This window comes from Macrosteles quadrilineatus, unplaced genomic scaffold, assembly GCF_028750875.1.
Source record: "Macrosteles quadrilineatus isolate MER2022 unplaced genomic scaffold, UCM_ALF_1.0 Scaffold_7__1_contigs__length_78375512, whole genome shotgun sequence".
Classification (NCBI taxonomy): domain Eukaryota; kingdom Metazoa; phylum Arthropoda; class Insecta; order Hemiptera; family Cicadellidae; genus Macrosteles; species Macrosteles quadrilineatus.
Window position 1 is genome coordinate 12,075,571 of NW_026542600.1, and position 20,600 is coordinate 12,096,170.

Genomic DNA, 20,600 nt, shown 5'->3' on the forward strand with positions numbered 1-20,600 from the left:
CTGTGACTTAACCCCTCGAACCCGATGCTTCCTTACCATTGGTTGCTCGTTGCTCGACGCTCAAACAACCAACAGCTCCCAACATCAGACCTGGTAGAGTCCACAACAGAACTGTGGGTGGGGGGGGGGGAATTGTTCAATGACACAGTAAAAGATATTATTTTGTTTAAAGAGGGCCGTTTTGGTTACAATTCATGCAAACTAATCACTGTTTAATTAATGCATTTAAAAATTGCTTTGTAATCAGCTTAAGTTAGTTTTATGTACCATAGCTCTAGCCTTCTGTACCTAAGCTTTTTTCCGTCTACCTTAGATTTTTGAAATTTTTATATACAACACTCCTATTTTGTAACTGTAAACACTATTTTTGCTGATGTGAGTTATATGTTTTGCAAGATACAAATTGAAGATTTACACGAGGATGTGTTACTGTGTAATGCACATTTAAGTACCGTAGGCTATATTATGTACTAAGGAATACTGTGCCATTAGTTGATGTATCAAAGTACATCTGACATCAAAGTACATGACCTATTGGTTACCATCACTCAGCAAAAACAACAATAGCCTAGATGAGGTGCTCTGCTTTAGCCTGACTAGTGTTTTTTCAAATCTGGTTGTGGTATTCATACCATTATTTCAGATTTTCAAAGTGTTAAGATGAAATAAAAGACAATACATATTTTAACATTTTTAATTTTATGCAAATACACAACACGAAGAACTTTTTATAAAACCCAAAATGACAACAGATAGATTTAAAAAACCATGCTTGGATCCAATAATATGCACATTGTTAAAATTGAAAATTTGTTTGACCTTAATTAATAAACAAAACTAATATAGAAATTTAAAGTGGTGAATAGCATCTTCAACAAATGTTTAAACTATTGCTTATAGTCCCCCAACAAGTGCTTATAGTCCCAAAACAATTTTCAAAATATAACCAATGAAGTAATAAACACTGCAGCTACAATTCTTGAGCTTTTGTATGAGGAACCAAACGAGATACTGACCAGAAATATAAGCTAGTCCCCAAAATTCAACAAAAAAAAATTGTAAAGGTAATTACAGATAAACCATTCTTAACAATGATACATTGAGTAAAACTGATAAAGTGTACTGCTAAGAAAGTAAAGTTACAACTGTATAATATACAACTATACAATAATATATAAAACATTATACGTAATAAAGCTATAACTATAAAAATACCGGTAATGAGCACTCCCAACAATCACTGCTCTTAAGATAAAAGACTAACTGACAAACGAATTACGTTTAACTCATTAAAGCCAAGCACTACTGTGTAAGAGATGAAAAATAACACTACTTTACACTTGGACAGAGATTGTAAACTCGGAAGTTAAACATTTCACAATGTAATATAGCTTAAATTTTTTATTATATGCAATGAAAATTAGTGAAAAATGTTTTACTTTTATGACTTGTATAACTTTGACAAGAAATAATCTGTAATTTTTTTAAATTTACAACTCTTAACATTTTTAGACATATCCAGTTTAATGCTAAGTGTTGTATAATGTAAAATAATTTTATTTTCACTTTCATGTACATTACTGAAATTCATATTTTTTTATTTATGTCAATACACCTCTAAAAGTAACTGGCACTGGGTTCGATTTCAGATCTGAAAAAATACAATAATATTTAACAAAAAATTTATATTATGTACAAAATATTTTTAAAAAATTATCAAAAAAAGTCTTTTGTCATCTATTAACAGTTGCATCAGTACTTAAACCAGTTTGAAACCGATCTTATTCCTGCCATTTTTATTTAAATGGACAGGCATTCACAGATTTTGATGCAATGGTATGGTGGCTAATTTTTGTAAAAAGCTAGCAGCGGCTTACCCTTTGAAAACATACATCTCATTTAGGAAATGGGAACTGTTTCTTATTCATACATATATTTTCTTATTTATGGCTTTATTTATACATAATACATCATTGAATTGTTTGTATGTGAAGGGAAAATACACTATACTTTAATACAAAACTTTCTTGTGTAGAGTTTGAAGTTATGTAATTTGTCTTTGGTGTAAAACAATAATTTTTTAAATATAAAAACTAGTAACTAGATTACGTTTTTAGGTATTTTTAATATCCAATAGAAGTAAGAAATGTAAATAGCTTAACAAGAAAACATCTTATGGACCTTGAGCTGCAAGTTGTGAAACTTGTTTGTTTGGAACACTTATATATTTTCTCAAATACTTACCATACAATGTTAGTTATAAAAAATCTAAGTTTCCATTTCACTGTCAGTTTCCATCGGTTTTGCATTGTTTTCACCAAGCACCTGTAAAAATGTACAAAATATTTAAAAAATTGTTATTAAAAAGTATTTTTTGTCATCTATTAACAGTTGCATCAGTACTTAAACCAGTTTCAAGCTGACCTTATTCCTGCCATTTTCAATTCAATGGATGGCAGCACAGATTTTGATGTGTTGATGTGTTTGATGTGTTGGTGGCTAGGTTTCATAATTTTTGTAAAAAAACTAGCAGAGGCTTACCCTTTGAAAACATACATTTTATTTAGGAAATGGAAACTTTTTCTTATGGAATAACACATCACGAGGAACGTTGTTGTTTGTGAGAAAGTGATAATTCCAAAATAGTTTTAAACATTCAAAGGCTGTCGCTGGGAAAATTTAGAGTGCATGTTTAATAAGTTCTATGAATTCACTGACAGGTAAATTGGTGCTTGCGGTTGGCAACATAAACACGTAGGTACTTTCAGTATTGTGGCATACGTAGGTTGACAGCCTAGGCCTACCACCACGACCACACTTACCTTGCCTTGCCTAAGTCGTCTGTCACTTTTTTGTCAGTACTGTATTTTGTTTTTACAAATAATTCATACTGTGTACAGTGTTTTAATGTTCACATTATTATGGCAAGTAAAAATAACCTCAAAAGAGGAGCTAATTCTTTAGATGGGTTTGTTTTCAAAGTTAAAAGAACTGAAGACTCATCGAATACGGTGATTTCAGAGAGACCAGAGATTTCAAAGACCAAGACTTTAGGTCTACTTAGTTCACTTCATGCCCTTCTATTTTGTGATAATGATCCAAATGTAAGAAGGTTACTGGAATTGTCACGAGTGCATATGGTCAAAGAAGCTGAAGCATAATACTCATTTCTAGACTTAGAAGTAAAGACTTGACTAATGTCCACCACTTCCGAATCAAGATTGATTGGGTTAGCAGCCTTGAGCATAAGCACCCATAAAAAAATCCAATTAAATGCTGAAGAAGTTGTAGAAAGGTATTCTAATACTCAAGCACAGAAAAATGGACCTCATATTTTAAATGAATACATAAAACAAAGTGTGTCTGTAGGGAAGCAGGTATTGTGGGAATGGTGAACAGTAGAAGGCTGAGATGGCTGGGCCAAATTCAATGCCGAGGTGAGAGAGATGGTAAAGCAAGTGATAAGAGGTACTCCGGTGGGCAGGAGACCACTGGGATAGATTGACGAGGTTACAGAAAGTCTAAAGAGTATGAAAGCAGACCTGGAGCTGGCAGAAGACAGAGGATCCTGGAGGCACATGGTTGGCAAAGCCAAAGACTGCCTAGGTTTTCAATGGCCACAGAAGTAATGTATTTGTTGGGAATTTTCAATAGGACTAATATGTTTACAAATAACCTCAAATAAAAATAAAATATAAACTCAATGTTTTATTTATTTCCAATGCATTCTAAATATTAGGCAAATACCTACAAATCCACAACGTTGACTTGGTCATGTTTAATCAATCTAATGAGATACAAGTGATAACTAGAGACTAAAGATTGATGTTTTGTATTCACTTTGTTCTTTTGAATTAAAGAGAATATAGATGTAAAAAAGAATGTTGAAATAGTATACTATAATACTAATGTAATACAACTTTACATTATTTGCAAACATAACTATGGTAGTAGTTGTATGGATTTATGAAGGCTATTAATGAAAAGATTTACTGATTTAGGTTTGGTATCAATGAAAAAACAAATTCTCATAATACATTTTAAGGTAGTTTTAAAACATGTTTTTCAGGTTTATATTTGCCTAAAATTCTCCCAGGGAAGACCATGGGGACCCCCCTTGACCCGGGGAGGGCCCCCCAAACTGTATCCCTGGGTACGCCCCTGAAAGATAGGACAGTCTTTAACTATATCTAAAACACTTTTGTGGACATTTTTCTTCAGTATTAACACATTTTTTATTACGTATATGGTGAGAAAGTATATTTAAACATAATAAGAACAGTACTAAGACCCAGGCAAAGCTAGAAACACAAAAAACCGCACACAGTACTGTGTAACCATAAAACACAGAAAACAATAAATGGAAAATCCTCTGACGGTGAAATATTCTAATGTTTTGTGAATACTGTAGGCCTAAAGTTTTGCGTTTTTTGTGCTTGTTTATTCCATTTCAAAATTCAAGCAAAACCAAGTATCATGCTCGAACTCCTTTATAGAGACATTGAAATATAAATAGCATTAGAAAATAAAGATCAAATTTTATACTGATCGGAATTTCAATTTATCTAATTGGATTCATACTAAAATATTTTCATAAACAAGACATATTTAATTCCCATTTAAATAGCGCTAGATTTAATAAGTACTTAAGTTTGGTGCTATTGAGAAGGTATAAGGTGTTTTTTTTTTTTTTTTTTTTTTTACTAAGTGTTAATATTATAAGGTAAAGTTGGGAAATTTTATGTTTTCAGGGTAAAACACAGGAAAACTCAATTTTCACCCCCATAAGGCCCTCTTCCCATGGTCCAAACATGTTGGTTTGTAAACTTATTCAGGTTTATCCAGACCTACACCTTCAACCCAAATGTCATGAAAATCTGAAGAGAAAATTACTCAAGTTATTGCATTTATGGACACACATACATAGCAATTTGAACTAATAGTGGATTTAACCTCTAGGGACATTAGAATTAAATAGTAAATCCGTCCCGGGTCTAAGAACAGTACAAAATTCGCTAAAATTAATGAGATTAAAATATAGTTAAATACCCCCGCCGCAGCAAACCTGCAGACTAAGCCAATTTCCATTTACCCGGCTGGATTTCTACTAAAATATTCCCTCAAAAATGACAGATTTATTTCCTATTTTAAAAACATTGATTTTAGTCAGTACTTAGGTTTTCTGCTACAGGGAAGATATTGAGGTGTGTTTTTTTTATTGAAATGTTGATAGCTTAGTATGAAATAAACAAAATTGCCAAATTTTATTAAAATAAGATATATATTATAATATCCATAAACAAGCAAACTACAACAGTTTATTAATTCTCTATATGGGAATTTTAAATTTACAATTTTTTTACTATCTCTATAACCGTTTGGCATACAACAATGCTTCAATGTACAAAATTATTTCTTTATTTAAGCTCTACAAAATGGTTTGAAGAGAAATTTTTTGTTTTTTGGGTCGAAAATGGGAAAAATTAATTTTTACCCCATAAAACCCCATTTCCCATTGTCTGATTATGATGGTTCGCGAACTCGAATAAACGTAGGTTTACACGGTTGTACCAAATTTCAACAAAATCGGATCATTTTTGCTAGAGTCAACTTGCTAACAGACACACAAATGTATATTGTATATGCATTCCCGGATTTAGGTCTTACCATGAGACATACGGTAACAGATTATGCCCTATATGGGAAATTCCCTAAAAGGGGGTTCATATTATCATATTATAACTAAATATGGTAAACCAAAACTATATTTTGGGTAGGCTTAGCTTCTAAAAAATTGTATACAATATTACTACGCTTACAGCGTTCCAAGGGTTAGAAGGAAACTGTAGTTGCTGGACTGTAGAGCTGTTAGGAGCAGGATTAGATCCTTCTGGTTTTGTTTTCTTTACATATCTTTCTGATCTTCCGTCTGGATCCCAAACAACCCGATGCTCCAGTGAATACTTTGGATATTTAGCTGCAAGAAAAAAAATACAAAATGTTATTAAAACCTCAAGTGCAAAATCGGAAGGCATATAAAATAAGAAGAAATTTAAGTAAAATTTGAAATAATTCAAGTTCACTGTGAAATCAATAACATGAATGATGACTGAAATCTGACTTGAAAATGTATGGGAAATATACTCTACATTAGAATACTTTTATTATTATTTTAGAGTATTTATGAACACATTTAAAACATGGATCAATCAAAAGTAACAATATGAATGGGGATTTTGTATTATTTTGGGTGAATAATAGTTTAAATTTAATACAGAAGAACCTTGATAACAAGACACTCATAAGGATTATAAAATAAAACTTGTTATCAAGGTTGACTTCTTATCGAGGTTTTCAATAACATATGATTAGGGTTAAAATTATTTCAGGGGTATTCGAAAATGACCCTTGTTATCAAGGGTGACTTGTTATCAAGGTTCTTGTTATCGAGAGTCTTGTTATCGAGGTTCTACTGTATCAAGGATGTATATTTAACTAAAGGGAATGATTTATATGTACTGAGCAATGAAGATTACCCCAGGGTTTCTGAGTGTTCCAGAAAAGAATTTCAAAGCATTTGCTGAAAGATTTAAAGCTTAATTCAACTCCAAGATGGTGTCTCTTTGATATAAATTAAGGTTCCACTATTATTTACCTAATTGGCTGTCTGAGTTTTGGAATTGTCAATATAGACCTGTGCACATTTCGCCACTAGGTGAATCAAGCAACAAATAAAGCAAATTAATATTTAATATTAATAATTAATATTGTAGTCAAATAATTCACGATTTTGTAGTGTAAGCAAATCGTTTTGGACATTTCACTCAGTACCTGGGATGAAAGATTATGTAATGAAACAAGAATTGATAGAAATTAAAATAGTAAAATCGAAACAAGTTTAACCAATCTTCCAGATTGCTATTCTGGTCAGGGTGATTTATAAAGGCAACACACTCTGCTAACAAATAGATTGTAAGCATTTGATTGAAAAACACATAAATAACCAAACACATTAAGCCATTTAGAATAAAATAAATGTTAGGTAACTATAATTTTACAAATCTTTCTTTATCTCAGTAGTATTTCATACCAAACTACAATTTTAATTATCAATAGGCCTGCACAAGAGTGGAAGGGATTCAGAAATAAACAGATTACGAATTTAGCCTCTAATCGGTTGAAATTAGTATAGGATAGTGTTATATTTATTTAACCTAGAGACAATCAATGCCTGACCAGCTAGCAAGAAAACAGAGATGATTAGTAGCAGAACCTTGTAGTTAATTGTGCCTATATCATTTTATGTTAAAATTTAAATTTGAATACTGAAATGTGAAAATAATTGTATACAGTATCCAACAAATATGCCACAATCATTGTGCTTTATAGACCAATTATAACAGATGTTCAAGATGATGTTCAGACGTTTTTTTCTTAATATTTAAATTTGAAGAACAAAAAAGGCAGGTAATATAATATATTAATTTTGTACAGTTGATTGTAATGTTGAGGGAAAAATACATAGACACAGTTGAATTAAATCAACTGACAAATTGAGGGATGATTTGTTGAAACATGATAATCTACTGGCAAAATAACATGTACGATTAGAAAGATTGTAGACAAATTAGAGTCCTTGGATCTTAAGACGTTCTAACTCATTTCATAAAAGGATTGAAAAACTACAAAGAACATTTCTAATCTCACAGTGCCCTAGGTATTTAAGTAATTGTAATCACTTTGGTTACTAAAAAATATTTTTGGATGATAAATAACTCTTCAGCAGCTGTTTAAAACTATACAAGATGGCCGCTAGCCTCTAAGGTATTTTAAGTGTCACATCATATCAAAGTTTATTTGGCCCTTAAATAGAGACGGATTCATTTTTTTATACATACTAAAGAGAGAATGATTGAACGAAAATGAACATGTTGATCGGCACAGAACATATGATCACTGCACTAATATTAAGGGTTCTCAATTAATTTACTTTAGTCATCATAGTAGGCCATAGTAGGGAGCACTTAAAAAGCTGAAGAATACAGAATATGGCATACGAATTGGAAGGAAGATAAGCGTGCTCGCCTTTGCTACTGCTTGCGCTTGCAGAGATCAGAGAAGAACTCCAGGAAATGTTTGAAGTCCTTAAAAGAGAAACAAGGGCAATGGGCCTGAAAATAATTGACAACAAAACAAAACTTGTCAGATTTGGAAGGGGAGCCGAGAACGTGGAGAACATAACAGAAATAGATCAACAGTATGAACAAGTTGAGTCTTTTAAATATTTAGGAGTAGAAATAAAGAACAGAATAAATCTAGCAAGTTGAAGTGCTCTAAACATATTATTATCATCAAGATTATTGTCTCATCACACTAAACTTAAAATCTACAAAACTATCATAAGACCTGTTCTTCTTTATGGAGCTGAAACCTTGGTTATGGATAAAAACATGGGGAAAAACTAATTACTTTTGAAAATAAAGTCCTGCGCAAAATCTTTGGCCCTACTAAAGAAGGAGATGTATGGAGAATTAAACATAATTAGGCACTAGGAGACCTGTTCAAGGAGCCAGATATAATTGCAGAGGCTAAAAGCAGGAGGCTTCGCTGTATGGGCCACATTATTAGAAGAGAGGAAACTAGCACATTATTTCAAATATGGAAAAGTTACCCACTGGGGAGAAGACCACGAGTGAGACCAAAGAAACTGGACCGAGGAGGCTGGACGGATGAAGTAAAGAAAGATGTGGCCAGGATGGAAATCAATAAAGATACTGCAAGAGACATGGTGATGTGGAGGCCAAGGACCACTTGGGGTAAGAATAATTGGTCATCAGAGTAAGAGCAAGAGTATAGTAGGCTACTTATAAGTTCCTTGTATTTCAAAAATATAAGAATGTATGACTAAATGGACTTACCCTCTCTTTCCCCGTCTGAGTCATAATCGTACAATACAGGGGTACAGGGGCACGATGGGTGGTTGTCATTCGCCATCCATTCACATACATAATCTGGAAAATATATTGAAAAGAAAAGTAATATATTAGCATGTAATTTGTCAAGCTAGGCATTAGCAAATATTGTTTTGACTCTGCTAACAGCCAGGTTGGTTTGCAAAATATAAAGAACTCAACACCATTTTTTCAAAACTACTAAAGCTCTGACTGTGCTAAGCAGTTGAATTTTTAGGTGAAAATCAGTGTTAGAAGTGAATGTGCTAAGTGAAAGGGTTAACATAAAGCGAATGAAATATCAGGATCCATTCTCAAACTTGACTTGAATTTTGCTTATTTAAATTACTGCGATCGATAATGCTAAGTTTCTTAGGCTGAGTACAGGAAGAACTGTAGCGGACCAGCTCAGACAGTCTGATAGGCTGTGATTCAAATACACAATAATAGTTTCAAAAGTTTAAATTTAACCAAAAAGGTCTATTAAATAAATCACTAAACTTTTTTATTCGAGTTTTCTTGGTGATTTTTTTTATATTTGGATTATTTTGATAGGGGAATCTCAGTATATTATAGCAATCGCTTGAAAATTCATGTCATCTCGATTGCAGGAACAGATGATCATTATGCTGCTGTGAGTGAATGTGTCAGTTTGAGTACTTCGGTATCGTTTTTTTTTTTTTTTTCAATACTTAAAGACACGTGTGTCAAATAAGGATTGATCTTTTTTTCAATCATACAGTTTTTTTTTTTATTTTAACAGGTCCACTGTGGTTGTGCCATGGTCAGCCGCTGCGCCAGTTGCGAGAGCATAATGTGCTTTGTCGATGAATGTGCAAAAGTTTAGTTTCATTCAAATGATAGGCATATTATAGCGTGTACTGGGTCTCAGTCGTCGTAGAGGTAGTTTTACAAGAACCTGACTGTTAGCAGCACTAAACCAAACTGTTAGTCTGCCTTCAGTATTACCAAATGGAGGGGAAAAACAGGGTAAAGTACCTGGATACTCCATCAATAAAATAGTGCAAAAAAGGGGTCAAGCAGAATTTTGAGGCTAAGTTCCTTCCAAAATGCTACACTACAGTCATTATTGTTATTCTATTCCATGTCACTAACTAAGCCCCAAACTAAAATAAATTTGGAATAGTCCTCACCAACGATAAAATAGTTGGATCTTAAAACAAATTATAACGATTTGAAGTATAAAAATGGCACAATGAGTGACAAGCGATACAAAAGTCTCATGGCAATGGTGGTGAATACAAAATTATACTTCCACCAATAGAAATCATTTTTTTAATTATCAAAATTGGCCTCTTTAAAACTTATCTGCTACCACTCGGAAGCTGTTTTAAAAAGCTTAAGTCCTTCAAGTCCTAAATATTCCCAACTATAAACTAAAATGTTGACAATATATTTTTATAATAAACAATACCTTTTTATTCACCAATATACCAACTCACAAATGAACAACTATACAGGGTGTAAATTAAGTCTGGCACACATTTTTTATCTTTTTTTCTATAGTAGATAGAAGAAATCAATTTGCGGGAATGATTAATAACAAATGTTAGGCACTTTTTACAAATTTTGAAAATAATAATTCCCTTAAGGGCAAGGGGGGGTGGGGGGTAACTAAAAATTTTCAAATGACAACCCCCATCTTGTGACCCCTCATTTTAAAGGTCATTGGAAGACAAATCCAAAGATGTGTCTAAAAAATTTTTTTTTGCACCCTATCCAAGATGGCGGTTTAAAATGTACTTAGGGTTCAATGGGTAAATTAGGTATGGCACACATTTCTTATCTTTTTTACTCTTTGTAGATAGAAGGAATTAATTTGCGGGACTGAGTAAGAACAAATGTTTGACACTTTTTCATAATTTTGAAAAAAAATCCCCTTAAGGGTAAGGTGGGGGTGGGGGGTAACTAAAAATTTTCAAATGACAACCCCCATCTTGTGACCACTCATTTTCAAGGTATTTGGAAGACAAATTTAACGATGTGTCTGAAAAAATCTTTTTTGCATCCTGTCCAAGATGGCGGCTTTAAATGTGCTTGGGGTTAAACGGGTGGGGTCTGGAACACAATTTTATCTTTTTTGTCATTAATAGATAGAACTTATCCACTCGTGGGACTGAGCCAAAATTAGGCACCTTTTTATTTATTTGAAAAAAACCCCTAATGGTAAGGGGGGGGGGCAACTAAAAATTTTCAAATGACAACCCCCATCTTGTGACCTCTCATTTTAAAGGTATTTGAGAGACCAATTTAACAATGTGTCTAAAAATGTTTTTTAAGCACCCTGTCCAATATGGCGGCTTAAAATGTGCTTAGGGTTGAACAAGTAAATTACGTCTGAAACACATTTTTATTTTTTTTTTACCAAAAATAAAGTTATAATAGATTTAATAGTTTATATCAGAAAAACTTGGACAATAGGACGAACTGCAATAAACAAACTTATGTAGCTCTTATCACTTAGTAAATAAATCTGATAATTGAGATTCCAGGTTTGGACGTTGCACTCACTTGGAATTCCTATCCTCTTTCTTAAGACTGCAGGCTAATCAGGTAACAATCTTATCAGTTTTTCCTTATTCCCCTTCAGTCTGTGTAGGTAGTTTCTTTGGAGTAGTCGTAAGTACATCTTTTATTATTTTTATTTAACATGGCGTTGTTAACAACAAAACAGAAGATAGAAATACTTGTCATTGTTGGCTATGGAGATAAAAAACGGACTCAACTTGAAGCGTGTGATATTTTTAACAACTTGTACCCTGATCGCCAAATTAATCGAGCTACAGTATCTAAGATATGTAATAAGTTTGCTGAAACGGGGGATGTTGCAAGTAAACCAAGAAGTGGTAGGCCAAAATCTGTACTCACTGAAGAAACTAGACTGAATATACTTCTTAGCGTTGAAGAAAATCATCACACATCGACACGTAGGATTGGAAATGACTTTGGGATAAGTCACATGTCGGTCCACAAAGCCCTTAAAGCCGAGAAGTTTCATCCTTTTAAGGTTCAGTTAATACATGAATTGAACGAGGACGATTTTGACCGCAGGATTGAATTCTGTGAACTCATGATGCAACGGTGTACTTTGGATCCAATGTTCAAAAATAGAATTGTATTTTCAGATGAGGCTTCATTTAGTCTTCATGGTCACGTGAACAGACAAAACTATAGGTATTGGTCTCCTGAAAATCCTCATTGGGCTCAAGAATGCCATACTCAAAATCCCCAAAAAGTCAATGTTTGGGCAGGCATTGTCGGGACCAAATTAATAGGGCCATTCGTGATCGAAGGAAATCTAAACGGAAACCGTTATCTGGAGTTACTGCGAGAGTCGATAGTACCTGCCATTGCCCATGAGTTTCCTCCGGAAGACGAAGAAAATGTTGTCAACGAGAACATTTGGTTTCAGCAAGATGGCGCACCACCTCACTATAATGCTGAAGTCCGAAATTACTTGGACGAAGTTTTTCCAGATCGTTGGATAGGGAGGCGGGGAGCTATTGAATGGCCTGCCAGATCACCCGACTTGACGCCGTTAGACTACTTTTTGTGGGGCCACCTAAAAAGTAGAGTATTTGTTAACCGCCCAGAAAACATCCAGGATCTCACAGCAAGAATAATAATGGAAGCACGATCTATTAATGAAGAAACGCTGTCCAGGGTGGTAAACGAATTTTACAATCGGTTGGGGCTCTGTCAAGTTTCTCTTGGGCATCAGTTTGAGCATTTGTGAATATTAACAAGTACGTAAAGTTGATTATTGCAATTACATTTATTATTTAGTTTAGGAATTCTATTAATTTTGATTGCTATTGTGTTTTTGTTGTTGTAGGGTTGTAGTATTATTGTAATTATTTGGTATTCTATTTTATTGTATTGGTAATCAATTTTTACACTATCAAACATTAGAGTATAAAGGAAAAAAGGTGTTCCAGACTTAATTCACCCGTTCAACGCTAAATGCATTTTAAGCCACCATATTAGACAGGATGCAAAAAAAACATTTTCAGACACATCGTTAAATTTGTCTTCCAAATACCTTTAAAATGAGGGGTCACAAGATGGGGGTTGTCTTTTGAAAATTTTTAGTTGCCCCCCCCCCCCCTTACCATTAGGGGATTTTTTCAAATAAATAAAAAGGTGCCTGATTTTGGCTCAGTCCCACGAGTGGATAAGTTCTATCTATTAATGGCAAAAAAGATAAAATTGTGTTCCAGACCCCACCCGTTTAACCCCAAGCACATTTAAAGCCGCCATCTTGGACAGGATGCAAAAAAAATTTTTTCAGACACATCGTTAAATTTGTCTTCTAAATACCTTGAAAATGAGTGGTCACAAGATGGGGGTTGTCATTTGAAAATTTTTAGTTACCCCCCACCCCCACCTTACCCTTAAGGGGATTTTTTTTCAAAATTATGAAAAAGTGCCAAACATTTGTTTTTACTCAGTCCCGCAAATTAATTCCTTCTATCTACAAAGAGTAAAAAAGATAAGAAATGTGTGCCATACCTAATTTACCCATTCAACCCTAAGTACATTTTAAACCGCCATCTTGGATAGGGTGCAAAAAAAAATTTTTTAGACACATCTTTGGATTTGTCTTCCAATGACCTTTAAAATGAGGGGTCACAAGATGGGGGTTGTCATTTGAAAATTTTTAGTTACCCCCCACCCCCCCTTGCCCTTAAGGGAATTATTATTTTCAAAATTTGTAAAAAGTGCCTAACATTTGTTATTAATCATTCCCGCAAATTGATTTCTTCTATCTACTATAGAAAAAAAGATAAAAAATGTGTGCCAGACTTAATTTACACCCTGTATATTCAGTCAACATAGGTATACAATTTAAAAAAGTTAGTAAAATTATCAAAACTTCTCCATGAAACAGGTTCTGTACAATTTCTCAGTGATAGATATTATTCAATCCAAATTGTATTTAACTATTCATACAATGTTTTAGTTAGTCTAATCTAATAATGTTTTAATTTGATTTGATTTGTAGTCAGGAAAGATTCTGAAACTGGTATTAAATCTAAGTAACAATTATTATTAGCATTGACGATCCTCATACCACTGGTATAGAAAACTTTGTTGAATCGAGAATCAGAATCGGTCTTATCCCTATTCTTCAGACATAACAGCTAAATTCATGGCTCAATCAAGGTTTTTCATGCTTGACAGAATTCACAGATTATTCGAGGTTTTAAAGTTTTCAAAGTATATTTGATAACCTGACCATGCTAAGGTAAGTTTGTGCACACTAATATCAATTTAGGTAATGAGGCTTAATTTTAAAAATACAAAAATACCCTTACCGAATCTTATAACTGCGTTTGGGAGTTGGCTAGGTAAGTCCCTGTAGCAATTGATGCCTGGAGTCCCAGCTAAAATAAGTAACAAAGCACCAATTACAGATACAGAAATAACTACAAATGAGAAAGAAATGAATACTTCGCCACAGAAAACTTGCAGACTAAGTCAGAGCCGTATCGGCCGGCTCTCACCAGAGAGAGGCCACTCTATATTCTGATTCTTTAAAGGTTGGAACTTAAATTGTTTTATCTCGATGAATTAACCTTTTTGTTTCCAACAATCCAATCAAGAAAAAGACCTAGGAGACTAAACTAATAAATCAAATAAAAGTCAATTAATTTTTTAAAATAAAAGTATAAAGGGGTCTTAGGTAGAGGCCAGACATTTTTAATTTCTTTCGGGTTGATTTATATACCCCCGCTGCAGCAAACCTGCGGACTAAGTGAATTGCCATTTGCCTGATTGGATTTACACTACACTAAAATGCCTTCTTAAAAATATCACATTTATTCCCTATTTAAATAGAATTAGTTTAACAGGAACTTAGGTTTGCTGCAGAAGGTAGGTTCCGCTCTTCCAATCGCGGCTCATAAACGACTCTTGTCACCACGGAGAAGTAGTTAACATCTGGCGGGAGAGTTGAAACATAATCTTCGTCTCCGACCATCGATCACGAAGAAATCGCGAGAATATTCCGAGTTTGCAGGGGCATGATCTTCGATTCATCCACATCTCCCGTGATCGCGGCAAAACAGAATATCACTTAAATAAACATATCAAAAAATTAAGCCACTAAGTGAGGCCCCCAGCAATCGCCGTTAGATAAATACGACCCTGGAATAAGTGAATTTTCATTGTTTTAATTTGATTTTCAATTAGATATTTCCTTGAGCTTGTCAGATTGATTCCTAATTTAAATAACAAAATATGTTCAACGATTGCTTAGGTTTGCTGATACAGGGAGGGTTATAAAGTGTGTGTTAATTATCAAATGATGGTTAAATGGTTATTAAATGATGATAACTTCGAATAATATAAGAAAATTGTAAATTGATCAAGATATTTCAAACAACAATCAAGATATTGTATAAACAAGCAATATACCCCATAAGAATAACATTGAAATTTAAAATTTAATTTTTTCTATTTTCTTTGTAACCAATAACTACAAAAGGTCAGAATATTAAATTATTTGTTTTTAAAGCTCTAAAAAATGTTTTATAGAGAAATAGAAATTTTTTATAATTTGGTGGTCAAAAATGAGAAACCCCTATTTTTACCTGTTATAACCTTGTTCCCATGCATCATGCTGGTCCTTAAACTTGTTTGAATAAACGTAGGTTTACTCGTTTGTATCCAATTTCATCAAAATTGGATATGTTTTGCTAGAGTTATCATGCTAAAAGACACACAAATGTATTTGTACACTTTACCTGTATTAAAAAGGCAGCGCAAGCAGACACATTTGCCATCATCATCATCAAGCCACCAAGCACCTGAACGAATTTGTAAAATCAGTTAAAAAATAAAAAAAAACAGAAATTACAATACAAGGACAAGATCGACAATACAAAAACAATATTTAAATTTCCTGATTAGGAAGGTCATAGGAAGGGGGGTAGGAAGGGGAGTTTAAAAGTCCTTGACATTAAAATAGTTAATTTTTGTGTCCGACCAACAATTAAAATAAGTTTCTTCTGGTTGGTGGAGTAATTGGCCACTCTTGTCGCAAGTTATTTAGGCCTATACTAAGTGTTACGGGAGTACTATATACCCTTCAGTCGGAGTTGTCCTGGGTGTGCCACCACTGAGAAAGGTCTGTGTTAATTCAGTGCACTCTAAGTAACCTGACACAATTGTTTATCGAACACAATACAATTCTGTGCTGTTTTGTATATTTACCCTGAGGCAAGTAAACTCATGTAATACAAATGGGCATACAGTAGACCCTCGATTAACCACCTTCTCTTTGTTATCCGTCACCTCCCTTCGCTCCCGGTTCCGACGGTGGCAGTTAATAGAGGTTCTACTGTGATTTAATTCAGGTTACTTGACAATATGCAGGCCTACAAGATACACTAAACTGAAAAAAATACTTAAATAAAATAGCTTCTTTCATTCAATATTTGAATATATTTTTTATGATTAAATTGAATAATTTGAATTCCCAATTGATTAATTTTGATTATTTAATAGGATTTCATAAGTTGGTTTTCAGCAGCTTAACATAAGTTGGTTTTGAGCAGCCTGAAGTAATTTAGTGTAGCCTAACTATCCGCAGGTCGACATTTTGGCAAGTTTGACACCCTCCCGCTCTTATAAGGGTCGTATTTAGGGTATAGGCTGGGATGAAAGTTGTTTTAACAAAAATGCTTATTTACAAACTCTTAGGCTATTGAAGCAAATATATTATTCTTTGAGCTTTTTTTTTATTGCCAAGTTTGAACATTACGTCATCAATTTTATTCGTAGCAAATTTCTATAGCCTGCAAAAACAATGTTGTATGTTTAAGTTGTGTAATGCAAAATTCTAAAAGTGCTCACCCTGGTTGTATAAAAAATTAGAGATTTTAAAGATTTGAATATAACATCCAAATCTCTCAAAAATCAGTTTTGAATGGTAAAAATATCCTCGCCACAGTAAACCTGCAGACTAAGCGAATTTCCATTCACATGGCTAGAACTCCACTACTGTAAATTGTTTTCTTAAAATTGTCAGATTTATTTCCTACGGTATTTAAATATCATTAATTTTGATGAGTAACCTACTTAGGTTTGCTGCTAAAGGTAAGGTAATAAGATGTACTTGTTTGTATTGGAATATTATTGATATAGCTTAGTATGATGTAGGCCTAAGGACCAATTTTCCAAATTTCATTAAAATATGTCCATTTGCATACCAGCTGCAACAGTTTATTTATTCTCCCAAAAAATTACAAGTTCAGTTTAAATTTACACTTTTTTGGAATTAATTTTGTATCCGTTAGGCATACAACGCTTAAATATAAAAAATTATTAGTTGCTTTTTTTTAGCTCTACAATACCTATGGTTAGAAAAGAAATTGCCAAATTTTATGTTTTTATGGAGAACCCCCTATTTTTACTCCATAAAATGCCTGTTACCATAAATCATGCTGGTTCGCAAAATGGTTCAAATAAAATGTAGGTATATACCAAATTTCATGTAAATCGGATAATTCTTTCTTGAGTTATCATGCTAATGGAAACATATATAAATAAAATAATAAAAACCGGAGAACCCTGAAATTCATTTTTAATTAAACTTATTCGTATTTTGGCACTAAGGTCATGATTATAAGTTATAAAAGTATGTAAACTAATAAAATAAATATATATACATACCGTACATAGATTAATTTGAACGAATGGTGTTTTTAGCCTATATATGTAGGGACTTCAAAGCGAAAAAAGTAAATCGGCCCGGGGTCCAGGTTTTACCATGAGACCTAAGGTAATGGCTTATTTCCTATATAGGAAATTTGCTAAAACTAGGTAGAAAAAAATTGAAAAGATATTTACCAGGGGTAGGTGGTCTCCAAGGTCGATTGTTGGCGTTCATCTTAACTCCTCCTTTGAACAGAAGTCAATATATACTGTACTGATCATGACAATTAAGTGCAAAATGACTTAAAAATGCTTTTAAGTTACGTTTCAGTTCAATTCTAAGAATTGAAAAGTTTTAAATAACAGCATTGTTTACTTTCATAACAGCATAGTTTTACTCATAACAACACGGGTAATGGACCAATGAGGTTCAAGGATTGAACAAATGAGACAGAAGAAGTAAAATTGTAATGATTAGAACTTCATCTAATCCGCTGTTCAGGCCAATTTAATTGTTGAGAGGTGCAATTAGTGTTTGGTACAATGTTTCGTTGCATCACTTGCCAAGGCTCATAACTTAAATTTTCAACTCAACTTACCAATTACCAAGTTATCAATTTAAGTTTATTAAATATACAATGATTGCGTGGTTGGGACATTGAGTAGTTGCCTCACAGTGGCAATGAGAGGTTATAAACAAAAACATTACCTCTTTAGACGTTATGAGTATTGATTGTTAGTAACTAGGCCTAATTAAAACATGGCCGTAGATAAAGTAGTGTATGCAACTCGCGTAATTAGCCTTTAAGACACTCGTAGAAGTTTTAAATTTACTACCTACTTGTATAGTAGGCCTAAAGACTATCTTTTCGCGATCGTTGTACAAACTTTTATAAGCTGTGGGTTAAATGACTAGGCTTACATCACAAAATACAATAATATGAAATAAGTTAAACACCTCTCCATTAAATCACAAAGGTTAGGCCTATGGATAATCAAGCAGTTCGTCATAAATAAGTACCACATTTAACAGTGTATGTATGTAAACTAAAATTCTGAAATTCAAAAATTAATAAAAATGGTAGGCCTAAACACCGTGTTTAATGTAACTTAAAAACTGGCATAGACCTATAGAATGTCAATCCGTTTGATTTGACCCCTAATTAAAGCAAAAGTTTAAAAGAAATAAAAAGAACCATTGTAATAGGGCTACTTTAAATTAAGTTTAGCTTAATTAGCTCGTTGTTTAAATGTAGACACCATCAAATTATAACATTTAAGCAACTTAAATCTGTGATAAACCTACCCAGGCCTATGTCCCTATCTAGGACTGATAAACCTGGCTAATCCTACATCTCTGCCTAGAACTACAGTAAGTTAGACTCCCTCTTATCTGGACACCTTTTAACCAGACATCGGTTTAACCGGACTACACTCGGCGGAAATTAGGCCTAACTTTAACCGGACAATTTTATCAGCACATTGGTTTAACCGGACTAGATCAGTAGGAAGTGGGCAGTACTGAAACGACTATTCTCGTGAGAAAGATTTGAGACCAGTGATCACGTGTCTAAATACAATGCTCTCCTAAATTTAAGTCGAAAATCACAGTAAACGGTCCATTTTAACGAGTTTTTACAGACGTCAGTTTAACCGGAAACCCAGTTATCCGGACTGGCCTCGGTCCCGAGGAGTCCGGATAATAGGGAGTATACTGTAATGAACATGGCTAGGCCTACATCTCTGCCTAGAACTGGTAAACCTGGCTAGGCCTACAGCTCAGCTTAGGATTGATAGATCTAGCTAGGCTTACATTCCTGCTTAGAACTGATTAATCTGGCTAGGCCTACATCTCTGTCTCTCTAGCTAGGCCTAGGCCTAGATCCTTACATCCTTGGCTAGGCTACTCCTTAGCAACATCAGCAAGTCTTTATTGTAGCCTATATGCCTAGGATTGAGGAGTAGGCTATCTAAGGCATGAAACCTTACTAGGCCTATGTAGGAAAGTCTTGTTAGAATGATTAGGTTTAAGCCAGTAAAGAGTTATACCCACAGGCAAAGTTGAGAAAATGGGCTTGGACAAGAACTTGATCTAAAAATTACGGTCATGGTAAAAATTCAGTTTCGAGGCGGCCGTAAAGGCGGCCGTGGTTCTGTTGTATAGTTTCACTTTAACCAGCGCTTGTCACTTCTGTAATATTTTTATATTATTTAATATTTTAGGTAAATTGTTGATTTTACTTACCGCTCACACACACGAGTACTGGTCAGTGGTCACCGGTTAAGGGGCTATATGGCGCAATGCATCCTTCTAAGGAAGCTTAGTTTCTTCTTCTTTACATTTTAGCGGCATAACCTAAACAACGAATGAGAAAGTACCGTACTAATTTTCTCATGTGTGTGTGTATAGATTATATATATATATGTGTGTATGTATACAGTATATACATACATTGGTATGACAATGAATTTTCGTACAGCTACAAAATTATTTGAGCCTCAATTATGTGGGGATATTTATCTATGTATTTACATTATAACCATTTTACAATAATATATTAAATTAATTCTTTAGCTCGAGACAAAATGCCAAATAATTATATAACATTATTATTTCTAGCAAATCGACTAATTTGAAATTTTATTAATGCTAAAGTAGAATATAGAGAGACAAAACTGTTGTAGATACTTTAATACTATAACCATTGAATATTTATTCAATGCTATAGTAGAAAGATTTTTGCGCAAACAATAAAATTATTCTAAAATTAAAGTCTTGACTTTTATTGACAATTAAATTAGAATGCTTAGGTCTTGGGTCTGCTGTAATATTTAAAGGGCCGGCGAGATGGCGTGGCAGGGGGGGCACAGCCGCGAGTCCCCGGCCCGGTCAAACGTAACATGATTACATTGTAATCTGCCAAGTCAAACATTTTTGGGTAGTTTTTTTCAGTTTATTAAGTAATT

General features: G+C 33.6%; 1 protein-coding gene across 1 annotated transcript; it reads right to left on the reverse strand.

The window, feature by feature from the left end:
- Nucleotides 1-1,523: 1,523 nt before the first annotated feature.
- On the reverse strand, nucleotides 1,524-19,907 carry LOC128998665 (uncharacterized). Its single transcript, XM_054424891.1, has 8 exons — nucleotides 19,879-19,907; nucleotides 17,829-17,879; nucleotides 15,722-15,784; nucleotides 14,291-14,359; nucleotides 8,919-9,011; nucleotides 5,820-5,977; nucleotides 2,245-2,325; nucleotides 1,524-1,651 (listed from the first exon to the last, which is right to left on the reverse strand). The coding sequence occupies exons 2-7, from the start codon at nucleotides 17,866-17,868 to the stop codon at nucleotides 2,269-2,271; spliced, it is 480 nt and encodes a 159-aa protein (XP_054280866.1). The 5' UTR covers nucleotides 17,869-17,879; nucleotides 19,879-19,907; the 3' UTR covers nucleotides 1,524-1,651; nucleotides 2,245-2,268.
- Nucleotides 19,908-20,600: the final 693 nt, after the last annotated feature.

Excerpts from the sequence above, each read along its gene's own strand:
- LOC128998665 (XM_054424891.1), bottom strand. The coding sequence starts at position 17,868 with ATGAACGCCAACAATCGACCTTGGAGACCACCTACCCCTG. Across the intron at positions 15,785-17,828 it reads TTGGAGACCACCTACCCCTG|GTGCTTGGTGGCTTGATGAT; the intron begins GTAAATATCTTT and ends AAATTCGTTCAG. Across the intron at positions 9,012-14,290 it reads AAACGCAGTTATAAGATTCG|ATTATGTATGTGAATGGATG; the intron begins GTAAGGGTATTT and ends TATATTTTCCAG.